Source organism: Vanrija pseudolonga, chromosome 7 (assembly GCF_020906515.1).
Source record: "Vanrija pseudolonga chromosome 7, complete sequence".
Lineage (NCBI taxonomy): Eukaryota > Fungi > Basidiomycota > Tremellomycetes > Trichosporonales > Trichosporonaceae > Vanrija > Vanrija pseudolonga.
This window is the reverse complement of record NC_085855.1, coordinates 691762-713234: the sequence shown is the minus strand read 5'-3', so window position 1 is coordinate 713234 and position 21473 is coordinate 691762. Positions and strand designations below refer to the sequence as shown.

The following is a 21473-nucleotide window of genomic DNA, read 5'->3' as shown; positions in this document are numbered from 1 at the left end:
ACTTGACGAACAGACGCACACACACCGGCGGCTCGCCGCCGCAGCATCACAGCTGCCATGCCACGCCACGCCACACGCCGCCCCAACGCAACGCAACGCACGCAAGCGTCGTTTCGTCTCGTCTCGCGTCCGTTCCGTCTAGATAGACGAGGTGGTGCAAGTGAACCCGTGACGCCAAGTCGAGCGACACAATGCTCAATTTGTGGGGACGCCAACGTAGGACTTGCAAACGGTGCGACCGAGCCGCTACCAGCGGCAGGCGGCAGTGGCACAGTAGCGGACAGTAGCGGCAGCGGCATGCATCCAGTGACGACGACGACCCATGGACGGCACGGCGGCGGTTGCTTGCCCACCCATACCACCCCACCACTCTCATAGTGCGGGTGCCAAGTAACTCGACAGGCACAACCCAGCGACGACGACGACGTCTACGCTCTCTCGTTTCACTCACACTAGCTCCACCAACCTGTGGGAACTTTTTCTACACCGCAGCGTCACAAACCCAATGCTAGACAGAGTGCGACCATTAGTAACGTGTGGCAAAAGAATAGCGTCAAGGCAGACATTTTCATTAGAAAAGGTGGCTGTTATGGACCAGCTATAGGGACGAGTGCTATGCAAGAATGAAAATGAACATGATGGACAGTAAGGTGTAGTGGTTGTTGGTGGATGATGTATACAACTGTACAAGTAAATGTGTGTGTGTGTGATGCGAGTGGGGGTATGATGGAATCTACCAGCCGCCAACGCTCAGAGGCACGCCACAAGGCGGCTGACTCAAAGGACCAAAGCGCTGCTCAATGTCGGCCACCGTCTTGCCGCTAAGCGTTCGCGACGAGATAGGTCGCTTGGGCTTGTTGACAGAGGCGATCGGGGAAGGCGTCTTGCAATCTTCAGAGGCAGGCGACGAGGCTAGGCTGGAGGATGCCGAGGCCAGTGCTGGGGGCTGGGGCGAGACGTTGCTCGAGGGGGTGAGGTAGGCGTTGCGCATGGAAGCTGGGCTCGGAAATGTCGTCGGTGCCCGCTTGTGGAGAGCAGGCACCGGGCGGATGGGGCGGGACGACGACGACGAGGGGTCGGGCGTCGTCTCGGGTGAGGGGTAAACGTTGGCGAGGGTCTCGGCGGGAGAAGAGGCCGCGAGCGAGACCTCGGACGAGACGGCGCTCGAGGCACGGGCGACGGCGCGAGGGCCATGCTCCGCACGGGTGCGGGCCTCAAACTCGGCAAGCTCGTCGCCAGCGACGTTCAGGTTCCATTCGAGGTAGCCGCACATTTCGCGCTCCATCTGGTTGATCTCCTTGAGGGCGAACATCTTTTGTCCCACGATGCACCACGACTGGTTCGAGTAAGTGTCATCGCAGATGACTTTTGAGGCGATCATGAAGGCCGAGATGAAGAGGCGGTGTCCCGACGATCCCCGGGCGGCGGGGAAGCGAGTCTTCAGTCTCTGCAACAAGAGGAGCGCAGCAAAGGTGACGACCGAAGGAAGTCGTGTCCTGTGCAATGCGTAGGCGACAAAGTGCGCCAGAGTAGGGGTGGGGCCACCGGGCTGGGCAGCGGGGGGAATGTTGGGGCACTGGAAGAGAGCCGTGATCTGAATAGACGTGTCAGTAGATGAAAATGGCCCGAGTGGCGTGGGTTGCGTCGACGACTCACGAAACGGGCGCACAGCACCGATGTCTCCTCATGGCCATAGTAGGGGTCGGCAGCGCGCTGAGATGGTCTTGACGACGCGGCCGAAGACGAAGCGGAGGCCTTGGCGGCCTTGCGCGACGAGGCGGGGGAAGGGGGGTTTGGCCTGGCGGCAGGCACAGAGGTGGAAGCAGCAGACATGTTGCGGTGGGGTGGAGGTCGTGCTGGAAGAACGGTGGCAATGGGTGCGGAGGGACGGCGAGAAAACTGGAGTGGGTTAGTATTATGTGTAGGGTATGGGTGACGAACAACCATGCTGGGAACACAGAATGAGATGATGCGACGTGATAGGGAAGCCGACCTGGGTAACAATGCAAGTTGCACCGGTGGTGGCGAGGATGGGAGGTGGATTGGGACTAGGCGAACCAGTGTGGGGGTGATGGAAGGGGAAGGCAAGAATGTAGTGGGGGGGAGGGGAGATGGGAGGATGGAAGGAAGAGTGTAAGATTGAAGTAGAGAGACGACGTGGTGTGTGTGTATGTGTGCGACGATGTGCCAGTCGTGGGGACCAAGTACGTGTTTAGGACGAGGGGAGAGGGAAGGATCGGATTGATGGAGTGGCATCCGTCCGAAGCAAAGGGCAAGATGCGGCGAGTATCGCGCGCGTTGATGGGTGCATGGATCGCTCCAGCGGCCAGACCCCATCGACGACGACGACGACGCGAGCACGGTGCATGCTGCGCCGTCTCTGGTCGCCTTGGCCACCGGCCCAACCCCCCGTTTATTGTTTCATTCCATCAGGAAGCCAGCACAAGCACAAAGAGCGCTGAGCACGGTCCAACTGGCACAAAACGGATCCAAGGGGGGGAGAGGGGGGGGCGTGGCGGCGAGGCGCGTGGGGATGGGCCGCTAGAAGCCACCACTCCCACTCCCAATGCTGCCAGCCGAGGCACACGGCACATTACACACACACCCGCGCCGCGCTGCTCCCACACACACGCAGATCGGCGTGTGACGTTGTTGTTTGGAATAAACCACAAAGCGAGAAAAGAAAAACCGCATGCAGGCACCAAATGCTCACCTAGTCAATTTCCCAATGTAACGTTGAAAGACAAAGAGTAGTCGAGGTGGTGGGAACAAGCGACAAGTAGGCGATTGTTCACTTGAATTCACTTGTATGATCAGTGTCGGGGTTGGTGGCGCGCCAAGTCGAATGTTTTATGCACGCTAATCTGCAAACGAGAACGAGGTACAGCGCGTGCGGGACGAAAAGGCGGTAAAGTGGGAGAGGAAGTGTGCGTCAATGCGAGGGAGGCGAAGAGCCGGGGCCAAGATATGACGAGTGAGGAGGAAGACTGCCGGGGGCGGTGGGAGGGGGGCGGGTGTTGAGTGGGTTGTGTGGGTTGGGTAGACGGCCAAAGGATGTGTGGGGTGCTACGGGGTTTGGATTTGAACTGCACAAGCAGTGATGGGATGGGAGTGGAGCGACAACTGTGGAGCCAGCCCGAGTATTTGGGGGATGGATTAGGTGCCGGTTGGGTGGGTGGGTGGTGCTTTTGTAGTGGGGGGGTTGGAAATGGCAGGCGTTTTGGCGATGAGCGGTTACAGCCGGCTGGGTGGTGGTGGGTGGAGAGAGATCGACGCGAGGCGAATTTGGGTGGAGCGAAGAGGCGTCGAGTAGTGTGGTGGTGGTGGTGGTGGTGATGAGTTGAGTTGTTGGTTGTAGGTTGTGTGAGAGTGTGCAAGAGAGGATGAGGGGGGGGGGGGTAGGTGGTGGTGGGGTTGGGGGGGGGATGCTTGTAATATCGGGGGGTGTGGGAGGGTTGTGTGTGTGGTCTTTAAGAAGGACGTGGTTTGATAGGTTATCGGGTGGGAGACGAGACACCACGGTGGTCGGACAGACGAGTGCAGTTGATGCTGCCAGATGCCATCCGGTCTCGCGACGAGACTCACCGCATGTAAAGCGCCGCGCGCCCCGCTTAAACCCGCTCAGGGCACCCAAAAAGCAAAGGTGGTCACAAGTTAGGGTTCAGGGACGGGTCAGGGCACCGACGAGGACGGCTCAGGGTCCAAAGGGTGGACAGGTCAAAAAAGAAGGTACGACCATTAAAGTGGGGGGGCGGCGGGGGGAAAACAGTGCGGCGAGCGAGCGACGACGACGCACGACGCCGCGCAGCACCCGGCCGGAGGAGGAAAGCGAGGCCACCGAACAGCGAAATGTGGGACAAGCCAGACAGACACCTGCTGACAGTAGGGGTTGACGCACCCGCCTACCTGCCGCCGCCATTCCCCCCCTCCCCACACAAACCGGCGATACGTCAGCATCAAACAAAGCACAGCCAGCCAGGCGGGACAAATACACCCACGACCCTCTTGGTAATACACCGGGGCTGGATGCACGTTGCACCCCATACGGCGCTTACGGCCCACACTTGTCCGGCGGCCCACTGACGCCCCCCAGTTTCCTAATCATGCCAGGATCAATTGGGCAATAGGACACGCATGGTGCAGAATGCCATGACACCACTCCCTCCCAACCCCCAATAGTATGCAGCTCGCCCCGTGATTACCGGACAGTCTACGTCCACCTAACAAACGACGCCTTGATCCATAAACAACCACTGAACTGCATGCACGTACACAGACACACACGCCGCCGCCGTTGAATGCCGGTTGCATGGCTAGCGGCGGCCGAGGAGTGCGACAGACAACACACCAGCCCACATACTACTCTGTCATCGCTAAACTCGCTCGCTCAACAGACTGACAGACTGCCCACGACGGCCGACCGGCCGGCTGCGCGACACAGATTGCAGACACCGACGCCGCCTCCGAGCCTACGTTACCAGCCTCTTGGCAGATCTAGAACCACGACTGCACACCGTGGCGGTAGCATCGGTCCGAACCCCGGCGTGGATTTGGCAGCAGCACTGCTTGGTGCAGCACCACAGCCAGCATACGACGCCAGGCCTGGAAAATGCATCACCTCATCACAACAGCAAATATGCCTGCTAATGCATGCCTGTAAATTGAATACCGCGCTTCGTGGCGGCGAGGCGCGGCGACGCCGTGTCCGATACCGGCCGGTCGGTAGACGCCACAAGATCTCGCGTCTTCCCGCGCGCCCGCTCGCTTGTTGCGAGCCAACAGCAGCAGCAAGGTTGCCGAGGGGGACGGTGGAGGCGGCGCATGCGTTCATGGCGCGATGGAGATATGCAGCTGCCAAAAGACCGATCTGGGGCGGTCATAGACATCATTAGTCCTGGTGGAGGTGCTGCGTATCTTTTTTTTCTTTGCTCCTGGGCATGCGCTGCATCCACTGGAGATTGATCGGGGTGTAGCAGTGACAAGCTCGACGCCACTGATGACCAGAACGGTTAATGCAGTGGTACGAGTGTGCCTTGGTTGTTGTGTAGCTAGCTGCAGAGAGCCGAGCTTCGCGTCGCGTATGGGCGTGCGCGCAGCATTTGTGCGTGCATTCGCGCGCAGGCCGAAGCTTTACCCGAGGGGATGATGGATAGAAGCGACCATGCCCACCCTGCTCCACACAGAATTTCTGCCCAAGGGATGTGGACAAGGTACCAGGAGTCGAGCGTCGTCCGAGATCGCTTTGGCGGCACGCCAAGGCTGGCTGCTGATGCAAAGGCAAGGCAAGGGAGAGATGCCCAGTTTCCGAAGCGGGTGTGCGGCCGCCACCCCTGCCCACGCGCTCACGCGCTCACGCCAACCGCGTATGAGAATCGGTGGGAACCATGCCCACTGCCCTAGCTGGGCAACCTGGGCACCTGGGCAGCGCGCGTACTTGTCGGAGGGGGCGGAGAGTCACCACCGAGGGTCCGCCGAGCACCACCGAACCACAGGAACGGGTACACCCTCTTCTGTTGAGTCACAGGTACCGACGAAAAAAATAACAAAACTGCTACGAGCCCTGAGAGCGCCTGTGCACTGCTGCAGCTCCTGTACCCCGGAGTGGCATCCGGCGTCCGACCGAGATGACTCCACCCTCCCCACGCCGGCTCTCTGGCCGGGTCTTCGGTGCGGGCCAGTTGACCCGTGCGACGACCGAGAGCGGGCGGTGCAGGTGTTAGAGTGGACATGTGCTCGTCCCGGCCCGGAGTGACCCATCTGTTTACAATGGTTTATGCGGAGAAGTCCTTGCGGTCTTGGTCATACGTTTGGAGATACGCGCTTTGAGTTTGGCGAGCCGCCGGTTCGCATGGAAGTACAGCAAGAAAGCAAAAAAAAAATCATGTTTACATTGGTTCTCACGCGCGCGCCGTGACGTGTCGTGGCGGAAGGGGGAGGGGGGTGGACACCGAGTCGATGCACAAGCCGTTACGGCTCAGCGGACGGACGGATACGGAAGAGTGGACTGGCAGCTTGCCGCCAGCGCACCAGCTGTCGTCGGGTCGGATGTGGCGGCAGCAGCACCGACAGTACCCACGCACTGTGCGGACAGCACCCACAACGTCGGTCCGACGACCCCGCACCGACTACCGCAGCGAAGAGCACACGCCGTAATTGGCATGACGAGATCTGTCGCGCCTGAGGTGCAGCACGTCAGCCGTCAGCCGGCAGTGTCCTCCTGTCCTGCTGCTGCTGCAGCTGCTGCCGCCGTCGCCTCGGTTCTATTCCCTGAGAGGTATACCCAGGTACATCCGTATCCTTGGGAGCGCACAAGAAGCACGTATAGGCAGGACAGCCATCCCGCCCCTGTTGTCCTCCTGTTCTCTGGGCCCTGGGCGAGGCGTGGAGGCGTCCCAACCTTGCTCCGAAGGACCCCTTTGGCTACAGCCTCGCTGCGCCGCCAGCCCTGTCATGGCTGGTCTGGCGGGCGTTGTGGCGTTTGTAGACGTGGTCGACGTCGACGACAAGGACCGTCGACGACAAGGACAAGACCGTTAGAGCGGCCCCCCAAACCGGCCAGATCCGACACATCGGCGACTGGCAATGTTGTCGCCGTACCAGAGCGGCAAGAAGAGTCAGAGCGGGGTGCCGTCCGCCGTTGCATCTCCACGCAAGCAAACAGCGGGTGTTCGGGTGCGTGCTGCCGCCCCAAACAAACACGGCGGAGCTGCTACAGCAGGAGCAGCTAAGGAGCCAGCCTGGTGGAAGAATGCCGCCCGATCCGGTGCCAAGGCGGAAGGTGTTTGGACCGTGTGAGCTGCGTTGACGGATACACGCACGCACACAGCTCACGGTTCCGTCCTCGGTTTACGGATTGCACGGATTCGACGTGGGTACATACGCGCGCGTCAGTCAGTACGTACGGGTTCCTTTGACAATCGCCCGACGGCTTGCCTTGCTTACTTTGCTTGCGCGTAAATTGGTGCATGTTGGCTCTTGACTCCTGTGAGCTGCGTAAGACTGGCTGGCCCCTGTGTGTGCGTACGCATCGTTCGCGCTCGGGAAAGGAGATGCATACATCACATTGTTCGCTAGACAAGCTCAGTCCCACGGGCGGTCGGGCGGTCGAGGGCGCCACACTTCCCGGTGCCGTTGTTAAGCTTTTGTGGGCACTGTGGCGCTGCGCGAGTGGGGGATAATGACAATAGTAATCAAGCAACACCGGGTCACGACCAAGGCACCGCGGGGGTTCCTTGCAATCGACGCCTTGTCGTTCCCAGGCTGCTGTCCGATGAGATCTACATGCCACACCGCGAAGCGTGTGAAGGCTTGCGCTTGGCCGCCAGTCGTCGGACAGCACGTCACGGCTGGCGTCACGACTGCCGAGGGATGTGCTATTGTGTTGATGTGCTGTGCAGATCGGGGAGCCGAGGGGGGGCCTGTGGCATCTAGCCTTTGGTCCGTGACAGAGGCGCAATTCAGCTCGGACACCCCCCGATGCATACACACTTGTTCTCGTGGGAGCCTCGGGAAGCAAGCGACATATCAAACCCCCCTGGCCTGAGCGAGCGAGCAAGCGTTACACCAGAGCGATGTAACAATGCAGTACATCACGCCATGACTGACGCTCGACGTTGCTACGTGCTACCGAGATACGAGGACAACCCAACCGCCGACATGGTCGTCGCCTACGACTTAGGCGCCGGCAAGTGCGGGCCGCTGGCAGCCCGGCCTCACGCCGAGGTCGAGGCCGCAGGCATACGGGCACAGCGGAAGATGAGCGCGGGGAGGCAGTGCGCACGCCCCCCTCCGCTCGCTCGCTTGTTGCGGTTGCAGAACGGGTTGCAGCGCATGCCGGCGGTTACGCAACAGTGTGGGGTGGGGGAGGACATGTGCTTGGAGCCAAACTGCCAACCGCCACTAGCGCCGTGCAAACCCCGCCTGGTTGGTGGGGTGGGGGGGGCGCATTTCTAATCAGATTTCGGGTCCAACCACAGGACAAAGTTTTGCCCGAAACCATACATCCTTGATGACCGAGAGCGGGTGTGCTTGCGGGCGTGCCTCTGAATGCGGCTAGTTGGCTGCTTGTCAACAGCGATACCACCGAAGCGAGGTGCGGGAGGATACTCTTTCGTCGTCATATGATTCGTACGGCCATTGTCATCCGCAGCGAGTCATGTGGTGTCAAGGGACGCTCCTGCCCACCACCCACCCCCAATGATGGGCCTCGTAACAAGGTGTCGTGTGACACTCGAATGCACGAATGGAATGCTAAAGCAGATCTGGTCGCGAGGCAACGCCAACCAACGATCCAAGCCAGTGTCGTTCGCGCCAAACGCTTGTCCATTAGGCCTTTGACTATTGGCATGGCCCCTTCGCACCCGACCCCGCGTGTGCGCAGCTGAAGATGCCCTAACACAGTAGTCGTCGCGCAGTCTTTCCCTGCGGCTTAGGGCATGTGCAACAGGGCTTCGGAATAGAGACAGTGGTAGGCGGTCGTGGCGACGAACCCGTCGCGTACGTGTCCGACCTGCAGTGGAAGGAGGGAGGACCTGGCTGTCGGTGGTGATCCCTGGCTAGTCACCGGACTCGTCCGTCCTGCATGTTCCACACCCCTGGCACCAGCGCACCAGCGCACCAGCCAGCCAGCCAGCCAGCCAGCGAGCAATCTCCCGATAATCGTTAGTCGACCAACCCTGAGCGCCTGAGCGAGGAGGCGCGGCATGTGTCAAGTTGCCCAGCCCTCTGAGAGCCCAGCCAGCCAGCCGGACCCCAGCCAGTGTCACCACGGAGTCTCTTGGTCTCCGTCGGCGCGACTAGACAAGGCCAGTGCGTTGCAGACAATGGGTTCCGGCATCCAGCATAACGGCGCTAGCTCACCGACGCCAAGATGGGAATAGGGTCGGGGCTCAACAGCGGTATGGGGTGCATGCACCGACGCGCAGCTAGCTGCATGCCGCGTACTCGGGCGCGGCCGGCGCTGTCAGCCAGTCGGATCGCGCCGAGCAGTCAGACGACCATGTCGCGACGACTCTTGGTGCTAATGGAATACCGATACGGAAAACACTTGCACAAAAAAAAAAAAAAGAGTCCTGGTTTGCACTACCGGTCGGTGGCTCCGGTCCGGCCAGAGTTTGCACGCCACAACGCCACAGCGCGGCGCGGCGCAGCGCAGCCAGCGCGGCGCCCTTCACGTCACGCACTCCTCCGCCAAGGCTGGGCAGGACAGTGGCAAAGCATGCCATGCCCTTCGGCAACGGCCATGAGCCGCTCAGCTCGGCGGCTGCGCTGGGCAGGCTGGGCAGGCAGGCGGCGTCGGGATCCGCACGGCACCTTGCAGCGGTGCGGGCAGCAGCGCAAGCCACGGTGGGCCACACCCCGCCACCCCGACGCCCGAGGCACACTGCGAGTAGTAACCGTGCGCGCTTGCGCGCGCGCGCATGTTGCTCGATCGGCGCTCGCGTCCTGTCCTGTTCTTCCTGTCGTCGCACGCCGCCGAGGGCGTTATTCGCTCAATGATGGTGGTGGCGCGCGGGGCGGCGTCACCAACCCCCAAGCTGCTGACAATGCATTCTCGCGCGGTAGCCGTACGGCCGTACGCAGGTACGAGTCCGACGGCAGCTACGCAACTCGCTCGACTAAAGCCCCCCACAGCCAGATCCGCCACACGAGCAGTTGGCGCGCGCGTCGTACACCGCGTTGCGCACATGTCCTGCGTAACGGCATAGACACCAAGCGCAAAAGTTAGTCGTGAGCGAGCGGCGGCCTCGAAAAAAAAAAGCCTCCTAATCGGGGAGGGGAGTGCTCCCCGCGCGCCCGCGCGCACTTGTGCGTGAGAAGTGCGTGTGTTCAGCAGGCAGCAGTGACGCATTGATGTGACGTCCCGCGATCCGCGGAGGAGCTGAATGGGTCAATGTGGGTGCATGCACGTCGTGGGAACGGTGTGGGAATGTGATCGCTGGGCCAAAAAGTCGTGTGCGACGCGGAATGCCACCAACAATCGGGCGGCTGGTGACGTGGTGAGTGAGTGAGTGAGGGGCGGAGAGGGGGCCGCACTCCGGCCACTCGGACATGCCACGTGGGTTTACTCCCGCCGCACATTCATGGATCGCCCGTGGTCCAGGCTGGGCTGTGGTGTCTCAGATCCCCGCCGCGCCCGCCGGAAAGTGCTCGGCAACATCGGAAAGTGTCATGGCATCGACGCTCGCAGGCAACAGACAGAGTGGCACACGACACCTCGAGAGCCCCTCAGCCAACACCGAAGCCTGAGTGTGGAGCCTGGAGTCGTCGTCGTCGTCGTCGTTGCCAGTTGTCGTCTGCCACGATCCGATCTGATCACGCCCGCCCGCAATGCCCACCCACCCCGCGCACGCCTACGGCAACGCACACGCACTCGTTCCCATCGGCGAGCAAGCGCGCGTGCGCGCACGGAGGCCGGGCGGCGGGCGGGCGGGCGGCCTTCGGCCTCGCTTCTGCTCGCCGAGCTTGCGTCCTCCCCGCTGGTGACCGCGGTGGAGGTGGAGGAGGAGGACGTGGAGGTGGTGATTGTCGGGCTGATCGTGATACGTCGTGATGGACTCGATTGTTCGAGAGGTAGCGAGCAGTTGTTGGTTGCTCTTGACCTCGCTCCCCGTCTGCCGAGGCTGCGTTGCGTTCTGGACTGAGCCTGGCATAGCCCGGCACAGCCTAGACCCGCCACGTCCACCACTCGACTCGACACAGTGAGGAGCATGTGGTGCTCGCCGCGCACTCGCATGGCGCGGCCAGGTGCGACATGTGGCGGCTGTTATCGGCGGCGTCGATGGTGCCGTTGATCACTGCGCGGTTGCGTGCTCAGCAGCAGCCAGTAGGCAACGTTCTGAAGGCGCAATGCGCGGCGGCGGCTGCTGCTGCTCACTGCATTCACCGCCCTGCTGCTCGCCATTGTGCCATTGTGCCACTGATCCAACGACCGACCGACTGCGGCTGGGTGGCGCCCCCCGCGGGTCTCGTCGTCTGCGTCGGCAACGACAACACTGTGCCGCCCAATGCGCAGTTTATTAATACCCGCCTAGCTACTGGATTTAGCCAGCGCTGTACCAAATCTGGGCCAGCCGATGCGCGCCACCACCACTGATCCAGATTGAGCATTGTCGTGCATCAGTTGCGCGCGCGGGCGGGGGATGGGCAGCAGACGGCTGGCTCTGCATGCGCTTGCTGCGGTGTGCACAGCTACAGCCCGTCGTAAAGGACTGTGGATTCTAAGGTGTCGTTTCAGCCTGACTGCGAGCAGTCACGGAACTTGTATGCAGGCCGCGCGTGGCACTGATGCTTGGCACTGACTGCCCGCACTGGCACGCAGCACTGTGATGCATTAGCCTGCCAGGGTTGGTGCCAAGGTCGTGTGATGTGAGGGGGGGGAGATTCACAGCGGGCCGCCCTGAACGTCATGACTGACTGATTAGTGCTGGCTGGCTGCAGCTCCACCTTTAGAGCTGCTGCGACCTTTGACTGCGCATTAAACCTCCTCCCTTGTCCCCCTTGCAACAACCCGCTTTTGCCATGCCCGCAGACGCGCAGACAATAAGGAAAGATGTGACTGCGCAGACTGAGAGGAACAAGGATGCCAGTGTACACGCCTGCTGCTGCTGCTGCTGCTGCTGCTGCAGTGTCGCCAGCCTTTGGGACAATCATTTGAGCGGGCTGTGACTGCTGCGCATCGAGCTGCGAGGTTGCCGACGACGAGTTGATTTTAGAGTTGCCTGCTGCTGCGCGACGTGTTTAGGATGGCCGCTGCTGCTGCTGCTGCGGGCGCCAAGGCTCCAAATAGCCCCTTCTCTATTGATACAACACGCTCAGCGCGCGCAGCATCGGGACATCCCCTACCCTCACCTCGGCTCGCTCGCTCGTGTGACGACGAGGGCTACCTCCTCAGCTGCCCACTCCACAACGACGACCGACCACCGACCCCACCTACGCACCCAACCACACTCTCTCATCACTCTCGCCGTGCATACAGTACACGCACACCCCCGTTGCTGCCAAGAGGACAATGCTGAAACTGCCACACCTATAGGCACCAGGATAGGCAAAGACAAGAAGTCCAGACAGCTGCGAAGACCGCGCCGACAATCCCAAGCAAGTGCCGGACTGCGGTTTATATCACCAACACACCACTGCGAGCTGCCGCAGCAGCAACAGCATCACATCTCCTTGCATCCCGACCGCGCGCCCATCTCCAACCCTTACAATCCCTACTGCGCGCGCTCAATGCCTCCTTATAACTAGATTGCCTAGCCACTCGCCGAGTTGGCACACACCCCTCCCCCCACTCGTCCTCGTCTTCATGAAGTGGCCCATTGTATTCGAGCGCGACACAACACCACGGTACACCCCCGTGCGGCAGGCAAGCACAGACAACAACAGCCTGCTCCAGGCAATGGCGGCGCACTCGGCGTCTCAAGCACCACGGAGCGACAAGTACGCTCCTGCTGCGCGGTACGCGACCGCCTCGTCCGACGACGAAAGCTCGGGCAGCAGTGGCTCCGACATGGACCTCGAGGCTGCACGCCCAATATTCAAGTATGTCGGCTCGCCATCGACACGCCGACTGCGCCCCTTCATGGGCATGCGGACAACACGCACAGTGGCTCTCTGTATCGCAGGTCTCGTGTCCGTCCTCATCACCTATCACCTCATCCTCCCCACGGACCTTGCCACAAGGATCATCCGTCCCATCGAGACGCCACAGGACATCCCCAAGTGGTCCTACGACGACGACGACGACGACGCCTACTCGTACTATGGCAACACGACGGGGCCCGAGTCTGAAGGCTACGCCATTGCGAGCGACCAGACCCACCTTCTCGTGCCCGTCAAGCGACTAACCGCGCCACCACCACGCCTCCTTCTGCCCATGGACTCGCGTCCAAGGCTCGACCTCCTTTCCCACTTTTACGTCACTGGTCAGCTGCCAGTCGGCGGGCGTTCACACACCCAAGCTCCCATCGACCTCGTGTACATGTATGTCAACGCAACGTCACCATACTTTGGCCCTGCCAAGGACTCCAAGGTCAACGAGGAGAACATCCAGTCGCTCAAGGGCAAGTTCCGCCACTGGAGAGACAACGGCGAGCTTCGCGGCGCGGTTCGATCTGGTGCCATGGCGCTCGGCAAGTATGTCGGTGCAGTGCACCTCGTGTCGGCGGCGTACGACCTTCCAGAGGGCGCCGAGGTGCCGCCAGAAGCCGAGGCTCTCGTCGCCAACGGCACTGTGGCATCCGGGACCCACTGGCGGATGGGCCAGATTCCAGAGTGGCTCAACACCGAAGACAAGGGCAACCTCCGCAACCACTTCCACCCCGACCTCTTCCGTCTCCCCCGCGACAACGACGGCAAGACGCCGCCAAGTATTTCCAAGCTCGACGAGGAGGACTGGCAGCGCAAGTCGCTCCCGACGTTCAACAGCTTCTCGATCGAGAACCGCGTCGGCATGATCCCTGGCCTCGCCGACACCTATATCATGTCCAACGACGACATGTTCAGCCTCCAGATCATGGCCCCCACCGACTTCCACCACCCTCTCCTCGGCCCCGTTCACCGTCTCGACCCGGGCATGACGGTCGAGCCAAAGCTCACGCCGACGCTCTTGTCGAGCTCGGGCGAGTGGGGCGGCCTGCAGCACGCGGCGTACCTCATCTCTCAGCGGTTCACGACACGCCAGCGCATGTACGAGCACCACATGCCCAAGGCCATGTCGCGCAGCTTGACACACGAGGCGACCATCATGTTCGCCGAGCCGCTCGCCGAGGCGACGACGCGTACGTTCCGCGAGAGCACGCGCGGCGTTGGCGACATTGAAATGTCGTGGCTTGTCACTCAGCTCCAGATTGAGCGTTGGCGCGAGGCCCTCCTGTGGAGCTTTATTGTCGCCCGTGTCGGCGGCCCCGAGGGCAAGTGGGGCGCCAGCGCCCGTGACGAGCTGCGCCGCGTCCTTGGCGTCGACAAGGGCGATGAGGGTGACGTTGTTGTCGTCAAGAGCGGCCGCCGTGAGACGATTGTCGACGTGCCGTATCTCGACCGCCACGGCGGCTGGGAGGACCCCAAGAACAGTTTCTACAAGTGGTGTAAGTACAGGCACTCGGTGCTCACGCGACCAGACCAGACCACTCACACGAGCAGCTTCCTTCGACGGTCACCTGCCCTCCGACCCCGAGGTGGAGAAGGAGCGTACCTGCTACTTCTCCATCATGCAGTGCCTGCCACGCAATTTCTTCGACCACTCGACCGAGTTTGAGGCGCACGAGATCTTCACGTCCTTGGCGTTTGAGAAGCCAGCGTGTGGCGACTGCCTGATCACCGCGCTCGTCACCGCCTCTGGCATACGTGGCCTGTCTGCGTTCCTGCCCGACGAGGAGGCAGTCTTCCATCCAACCAAGAAGGCGCCCGAGGGAATGTGGCATCGCCCCGAGCCGATCCTCCCCCTCACGCCGAATTGGCGCGACGCCGACTTCTCGATGGCTGCGAATGTGCGCCGCGGACAGGACGTGTGGGAGGGCGCACCGGCACGCGCCGACGCCGGCGTCAACCTGCGCAACTGGGTTGTCAAGCTGCTCTCGCGCTACGCTTACGTTTATGGTGAGTACAGTGCCTTGGTGTGGCAAGTTCGCACACTCACGCGCTGCAGGCACGTCACATGTCAAGTTTGCCATGGTGCACACTGTGCTGCACTTGCACAAGGCGTTGAAGGAGATTGACGCGGACCCCGAGATCTCGATGCTGTGTATCAATGACGACCAGCCAGACTATGCGCGCGAGGTCGTGCGCCTGAGCCTCAGCAAGTGGATGGAGGACGAGTTTGGCGGGGAGAACAAGTACGTGCGATGGGAGAGGCCTAACTGGCCTTGGGTGTTACCGGCGCCATCGGAGGTACCGGCATAGTAGAGGTAGAGAAGAACGAGCGTTAGCATCTCGCTCGCATCATTGTACCAGTACCATGTACAACACTGCATGCTCAAAGGAGGGAGGGAGGGAGGGAGGGGGAAGCATCTGGGCGTCGACGTCACGTTTGCTGCCACAAAGGACACCGGCACGAGGCGGCAGGCAGATATGCAGCCAGGCACGCCGACGCCATTGTGGCGGATCAGGCGGAGGTTAAGTTGTTCGCTCGCATTGTTCTCGCCGCGGAGCAAGCGAGCGAGCGTCAGTTCCGCGCGCGGCGAGCGAACAGGTAGCGAGGTTGCGAGGTGGGCGCGTGCCAAGTCAAAGGATGGGCTCAAAGGACGGGGTGGTGGCAAGAATGCCCGTTGTATATACGGTGTGTGCGTGGTGCGACGGCTGTTGTTCGTTGTTGTCTGTCCTGTCTGTCCTCGATCTCAACTCATCGTCAACCTCGACCATCACCACGTCAAAGGCCAGCCATCTCACCATGCCCCCTCCCCCTGGCGCGCCTCCGCCGCCGAACCTCGTCGAAATGCCAGTCGCGCCAACACCGACGACGACAACCACGGTCCCAGCATGCGCAACGGGGTGCTTTGCGCTCGGGAACACGACGGCGTGCGGCGGCTTCAGCTCGCTCCCGTGCCTGTGCCACTCGACCGTCTTTCTCGCCTCGGTGCAACAGTGCTGGAACGCCGTGTGCCTCGGCGACGACTTTCATCTCGCACGCTCGTATGCCGAGACGCTGTGCGAAAGTGTCGTGAGTGGCACGGAGCGCGGCGGGGGATGATGCCAGGAGAGAGAGCGTGTCCACACAGCTCACCACACCACACACAGGCCGGGACCCGCCTCACGACCATCACGAGCGACGGCCTGCCGGCCGTCGCGACAAACTCGTACCTCGCGCCGCTGGTGTACAACCATGCCGTGTGGGACATCCAAGCGATCGTAAGTTTCGTCCCCCGGCTGGCTCCATCTGCTTCCTCGCCACTGACCCCCCCCCCCCCCCCTTTTTTCGTGCAGATGTCGTCCGTCTGCTCGCTCATCCTGCTGTTCGCCCTGGCGCTCGGCTTCATCAGCTGCCGGAACCAGGCGCGTCGCGCCGCACAACAAGCCGCCGCGAGCGCGTGGTCGGGCGTCACGAGCGGAGGCAGCAAGCACGCGACGCACGGGAGCATGTCGCGTCCCCCCGCGGCGCACTTTACGCAGCACTCGCGCGCGCGCTCGCGCGGCGGCGGCGGCCAGGACGAGAGCTTTGTCGGCATGGAGAGCTTTTTTCTGCCTTCGCGCCCGTTTGGTGGGCCTCTCCCCGCGCCCGTTGGTAGCGGCTCGACCAAGAAAAAGTTCACCAACCGCATGACGCAGGAGGAGTGGGAGATGGCCGAGCGCGACGGCGCCGGGGACGGCGACGACCGCGAGACGGGCGAGAGCTTTGGCGTCGGCGTCGGCCGCAGCAGGCGCGACGTGCAGTGGGAGGACGAGGCGCGCGGGCGCGAGCGCGACGAGCAAGGCAGCGACGACCACGAGACCGACTATGACGAGCCCCCGCTGTCCGCAGCAAGCAGGTTCACCAACCGCCTCTCGGCGCGCACGCAGGCCGCGGCGGACAGGGCGAGCCTGGCGTCCTCGTCGCTGTCGCACGCGGACGTGTTCGTCGCGCAGCGCGTCAACCCCAGCTCCCCGCGGCCGGGGCACAGTCCCCCGCCGTCCGCGGCGTCAACGGGCACCGGGTTCGACGGCCACTCGCACGGGCACGGCAACGACAGCCTCGGGATCGCCGCGCGCGACCAGCACCAGCTTACCCTGTGGGACAATGACAGCGCGCTCGAGAGCGACTTTGCCGCGGGGAACGCTTTCCTCGCTGAGCGGAGGCGCAGCGCGATCGACAAGGGCAAGGGCAAGGGCCGGGAGTGGGAGTAGGGGCTTGTGTGGTTATTGTAGTCGAGGAATGAGGTGCAGTAATGTGGGCATGTGGTGATTCCAGGCCGGAAGGGGGTGATTGTGCAGACGTTGAACAGGATGGGTAAATGTGAAGAGGTGTGCTCGCGGGGAAGTTAAGGTGCCACATGCCTCCCAGCCGTTGATGGCACTGCCCCGGCCTGGCTGAACTCTGCGCATCATGAAAGAGATGGAAGAAGTGTGCAGGTATACACGTCGACAGGGGGCATACGCATGAGAGCAGACGACACTGGGTGCGACGATGTTGGGTGCGTGGTCGAACTGCTCCTCCACAGACACACGGGTATGTACATAACTACTCACGGCACCTTCCGCTGGTGAAGCCGTGTTCAATCAAAGCTGAAGGGATTGGCCCCTTGAGCGTTCGAACCTCTCTTCCTGACGAGAAAGGGTTTTATAGTCGGTGGGCGGCACGGAGAGCAGCGTGGTATGTAGGTGGTTGGTATTGCAGTTGGCCTCCAACCCGACAATGCCGGCGACAACCGCCACTTCAGCACCCGTTCCCGTAGAGCTCGATCCTCTTGCAGCGTCGAACAGCATACGGCAGAGTGTATCTTGTCCTGGACAGACGGGCGCATGCGTTTGGTCAAGAATCAAACTCCTGGGCGAGAATGACTTCTGACGTCGACACTCACAATGTCCCTTGGGCAGCCCAGTCGCAAGCCATCAAGCATCCTGATTCCCGCCCTCCCCAACTCCACCCTTCGCCCCAACATCGTAGCCAGATTAATATGCATTAGTCCCAATGCAGTCTACAAGATCTACTCGTGTACAAGTCCAAGCGCATCTATATCTAATCCTCCTCAGTGTCAGGCTCGCGCTCGCCACCGTAGGTAAGCCAGTTGAGCTTGCGGATCCTACGGCGCTCCTCCTGCGCCTTCAGGTCGTTACGGGTAGGCTTCTTCTTCTTCTTGGGCTTGAGGGCGAGCTTGGCGAGCTTGGCAATGTCCTCGGCCTCGTCGGCAGAGTTGACAGCCGACGTAACGGTCGAGCCGACAGTCGAGGGCGCGGCCGACGTGAGGGCGCTGTTGACGCCCGAGGCGAGGGCCGAGATGGGGGTGGCGGCGCCAGTGCGGGGAGTGCCGCGCGTAGAGGTCGTGCGCGAACCGGGACGCGACGGGTCGTCAAACAGGTCGTCGTCGACGACACGCTTGCCGATCGAGGTGAGCTCACCAGCGTCGACGTTCCAGATCTCGGGGCACAGAGCGTTGACGAACTCGTGCGAGTGCGAGATGATGACAACGGCACCTCCCCACTCCTTGATGGCGACAGAAAGACCGCCGAGGGCCTCACGGTCCAAGAAGTTGGTAGGCTCGTCGAGGAAGAGACACTGAGGACGGTTGAACATCGAGGCGGCAATAACCACCTTGACCTTCTGACCACCCGAGAGACCAGACATCTCGTTGTACTGGGCAATGTCGCCGTCGAGACCAACGGCCTCGAGCACCTCACGGACAGCCTTGGCCGAGGTGTCGCGCATACCGGCACCCTCACGAGACGACTCCATGTCGTCAAACTGGCCAACGAGCTTCTGGAAGCCCTTCTCGATAAGAACATCGCGAGGAATCCAGGCGTTGAATTTGTGGTCAAAGCCCTTGAACTTGACCTCGTACTGGAACGACTTCTTGAGCTTCTGGCGACCAAGGATGTAGTCAATCTTGCGAAGCTCGCCGTTCTTGCCAGCGATAGGCTTGTCCATCATGGCCAAGTCCTCCTCGGTGAAGACACGGGTAGCCTTCTCCATCATCTCACGGTCGTGACCGTCCTGGTAACGCCACTGGATGTACTGGACAGCAGTCTTCTCGAGGTGGAGGTTGATGTGGTGGAAGGCGTGCTGAGCGACGTAACCGACACGAAGCGCGGGGTGCTTGTACACGGTACCATCCTGAGGAACAGTCTCGCCAGTGAGCAGCTTGATGAGGGTCGACTTGCCGGCACCGTTGGGGCCGAGGATACCGACACGCGACGAGAGCGAGAGCGAGCACGACACGTTCTTGAGCGACGGCTTGGAAGCGCCGGGGTAGGTGAACGTGCAGTTGACGAGCTTCATGATGGAACGCGTGTTGGAGCGCACACCAACAAGCGAGCCGGGAGGAGGGAAGGTGAACTTGATCGAGGTCGCGGCAAGAGTGTAGTAAGACTTGGCGGCAGGGACCATCTCGACAAACTTGGACAGGTTGCCGGGGTAGTAGACGAGCTTCTTCTCCTCGTAGTGGATAATGTCGGTCGTGACGTTGTCAAGGAAGCCCGAGTCGTGCGAGACGATCAGGCAGGTAACGTCGAGGTTGACGAGGTAGTCCTCGAGCCAGGCGACAGTCTGAACATCCAAGTGGTTGGTAGGCTCATCAAGGAGCAGGAGGTCGGCACCGATAAGCATGGCACGGGCGAGCTCGAGCTTCATCTTCCAGCCACCCGACAGCGACGCAACGGGGTCCTGCTGCTTCTCCTCAGAGAAGCCGACCGAAAGGAGCATCTTGGCGACCTCCTCGCGAGCGCGGCTCTTGAGCTTGGGGTCCGAGTGAAGGAACTCAACAATCGCCATGGAGGTGTCCTCGCCCTGGAGAGCGTGCTCCACCATGAGGCAGCGAAGCTCATCCTGCGAAGGGAAGCCCTCGACCTTGCCGTCACGGATAGCCTTCATCAGAGTCGACTTTCCGGCACCATTGGCCGCACAGATACCGTAGCGGCGTCCGCGGCGGAGCTTGAGGTTGGTGTGGTTGAGGAGAAGGAGACCGCCGTAGGCGAGCGAGAACTGAATGTCGCAGAGAAGAGGTCCGCCCTCGCCGTCGTCCTCCTCGTTCGTGGCGTACTTGGCGCGGTCGGCAGCAAGGAACGCCTGGCGAATGTCGGAAGCCGCCTTGGTGCCCTCCTCGGCGCCCAAAAGAAGCTTGAAGAAGGAAGTAACAGCCTTGCCCTCCCAGATGGAAGCGGTAAAGCGACGAGCGTCAACGAGATCGGCAATGATGTTGGCCTGGTGCTCAATCGCGTGGGCAACAACAGGGTTAGAGGGCAACGACACGGACAGAGGCACCGAGGGGAACTCGGGGAAGCCGGGAACGTCGACGTGCTTGGCAATAACGTGGAGAGCGTCAGTGACACCGAGGATAATGTCACGAGGGGGCAGGGGAGTAGCCGTGGCCGAGGCACCAGCGCCGTGGAGGATGTCGAGGGCAGTCTGGGCAAAGGCACGGATCTCGGGGAAGGCGGCGCCAGTGGCAATCTGCTCCACACCAGTGACGAGGGTGCCGAGGTAGCGGGCGGCGACCGTGGGGTCACGGACGAGCTTGACCAGGTTTCCAATGACAATGCAGGTCATGCGCTGCGTGTCGGTCGAGCGCTCCTTGAGGGCACGGGTAAGGAGGGGCACGAGAACGGCAAGGGTGGGGCCGGTAACCTCGGCGACAAAGGTCGTCGAAGACAGGCCCTTGATGGTGCCGGGCACGGCCTGGGGCGAGGCCATGGCGTCGACAAGAAGCTTGACGTGCTTGAGGACATCGGGGTTGGGGAGAGTGCCACAGAGGGTGGTGGCACACTTGATGGCAGCAGCGGAAACCTCAGCCTTGGTGTCGTGCATGGCCATCTCGACGACGGGGATGGCATGGCCGAGCTCGGCGCCAATGTACTCCTCAGCGCCGGGCTTGACAAGCTCCTCGATGGCCTTGAGAGCCGAGACCTTGGAGCGCCATCCCTTGGACTCGTCGAGGCTGCGGATAAGCACATCGAGGATGGGGCGGGTAGCCTCGGGAGGGGACGCCTTGATGAGCGCCTTGAGAGCAGAGGTGACGGCCGAGCGGACGGGTTGGCCCTTGTCCATCGAGAGGCCGAGGAGGGCCGGGATGATGGGAACAAAGACACCCTCGATACCGGCGCCGAGCGAGCGGCTGATGCGCTCAACGAGGACGGGAGCCGACTCGCGCTCAAAGCCAGACTTTGAGCCGGCCCAGATGAGGACGACGTCAACGACCTTGCCCTTCTCAATGGCATCAATGGTGCGGGGCGCCTTCTTCAGCTGGAGCGCGATGGCGTCCGCCTGAGCCTTGGCCTCGACATTGGAAGGGGCGGCGGCGAGCTTGACAAATTCGTCAACGAGGGGCGAGAATGGGAGGGGGGTTGCCGCGGCGGGCATGGCGACGGGCATCGAACGTGGTTGGGTCTAGGGGGAAGGAAGATTTGCCGCTGGTGTGATAAGGAATTTTACAGTGCGTGCGTGTGTGTGTGTGTCTAGAGTACAATGCTTGGGGTGTAAGAGTGGTGAGTAGTGAGCGTAGGGAGTTCGCTGTGAACCCCTCTTGCGCCTTTTATTGAAGAGTGTGTGAGAGAGATGGGGGGGAGAGATGAGAAAGAAAAAGCTGAGAGACAGTTACAATGGGGTTTGTACGGCCCGACAAGCCACTGACTGGCCACTGGCCGACTGCCTGCGTGACGACGGCGGCCACCACACAGATACCACGCATACCGAACACGCTGCTTCGCGGGCCACGACCCATACAAAAAAATCCTAAACCTGAAATCCGCGCAAAATCTCTACGCGTCGATCAGATCACGTGATTAAAGTGACGGGATCGGACAAGCTGTCAATGTCCGTGAAGACCGGCGTGACGACGACAACCACAACGACG

At 61.6% G+C, this 21473-nt stretch overlaps 4 protein-coding genes across 6 annotated transcripts; 2 read left to right on the top strand and 2 right to left on the bottom strand.

Annotated features, from left to right (window-relative positions):
* Nucleotides 1–551: 551 nt before the first annotated feature.
* PCL2_3 (PHO85 cyclin-2) lies at nt 552–3421 on the bottom strand. 3 transcript variants are annotated; one of them, XM_062775670.1, is made up of 4 exons: nt 1994–2310; nt 1942–1948; nt 1657–1899; nt 552–1594 (listed from the first exon to the last, which is right to left on the bottom strand). In XM_062775670.1, exons 1-4 carry the CDS (start codon nt 2254–2256, stop codon nt 734–736), a joined length of 1374 nt encoding a protein of 457 aa, XP_062631655.1. In that variant the 5' UTR covers nt 2257–2310; the 3' UTR covers nt 552–733. The 3 variants fall into 3 exon arrangements, with proteins under 3 accessions (XP_062631655.1, XP_062631656.1, XP_062631654.1); XM_062775671.1 differs by lacking the exons at nt 1942–1948; nt 1994–2310 and adding an exon at nt 2714–3421; XM_062775672.1 differs by having other exon boundaries at nt 1942–2310.
* An 8883-nt stretch (nt 3422–12304) lies between these two features.
* On the top strand, nt 12305–14969 carry XPT1_2 (3-O-alpha-D-mannopyranosyl-alpha-D-mannopyranose xylosylphosphotransferase; the record flags this gene model as incomplete). Its single annotated transcript, XM_062775669.1, has 3 exons — nt 12305–14084; nt 14140–14595; nt 14645–14969. The coding sequence occupies 3 exons, from the start codon at nt 12305–12307 to the stop codon at nt 14896–14898; spliced, it is 2490 nt and encodes an 829-aa protein (XP_062631653.1). The 3' UTR covers nt 14899–14969.
* A 416-nt stretch (nt 14970–15385) lies between these two features.
* LOC62_07G009126 (uncharacterized protein) lies at nt 15386–16815 on the top strand (the record flags this gene model as incomplete). The annotated part of the gene is made up of 3 exons (XM_062775668.1): nt 15386–15655; nt 15733–15843; nt 15919–16815. The coding sequence occupies 3 exons, from the start codon at nt 15386–15388 to the stop codon at nt 16813–16815; spliced, it is 1278 nt and encodes a 425-aa protein (XP_062631652.1).
* An 832-nt stretch (nt 16816–17647) lies between these two features.
* On the bottom strand, nt 17648–20992 carry elf1 (mRNA export factor elf1; the record flags this gene model as incomplete). Its single annotated transcript, XM_062775667.1, has 1 exon — nt 17648–20992. The coding sequence occupies one exon, from the start codon at nt 20990–20992 to the stop codon at nt 17648–17650; it is 3345 nt and encodes a 1114-aa protein (XP_062631651.1).
* Nucleotides 20993–21473: the final 481 nt, after the last annotated feature.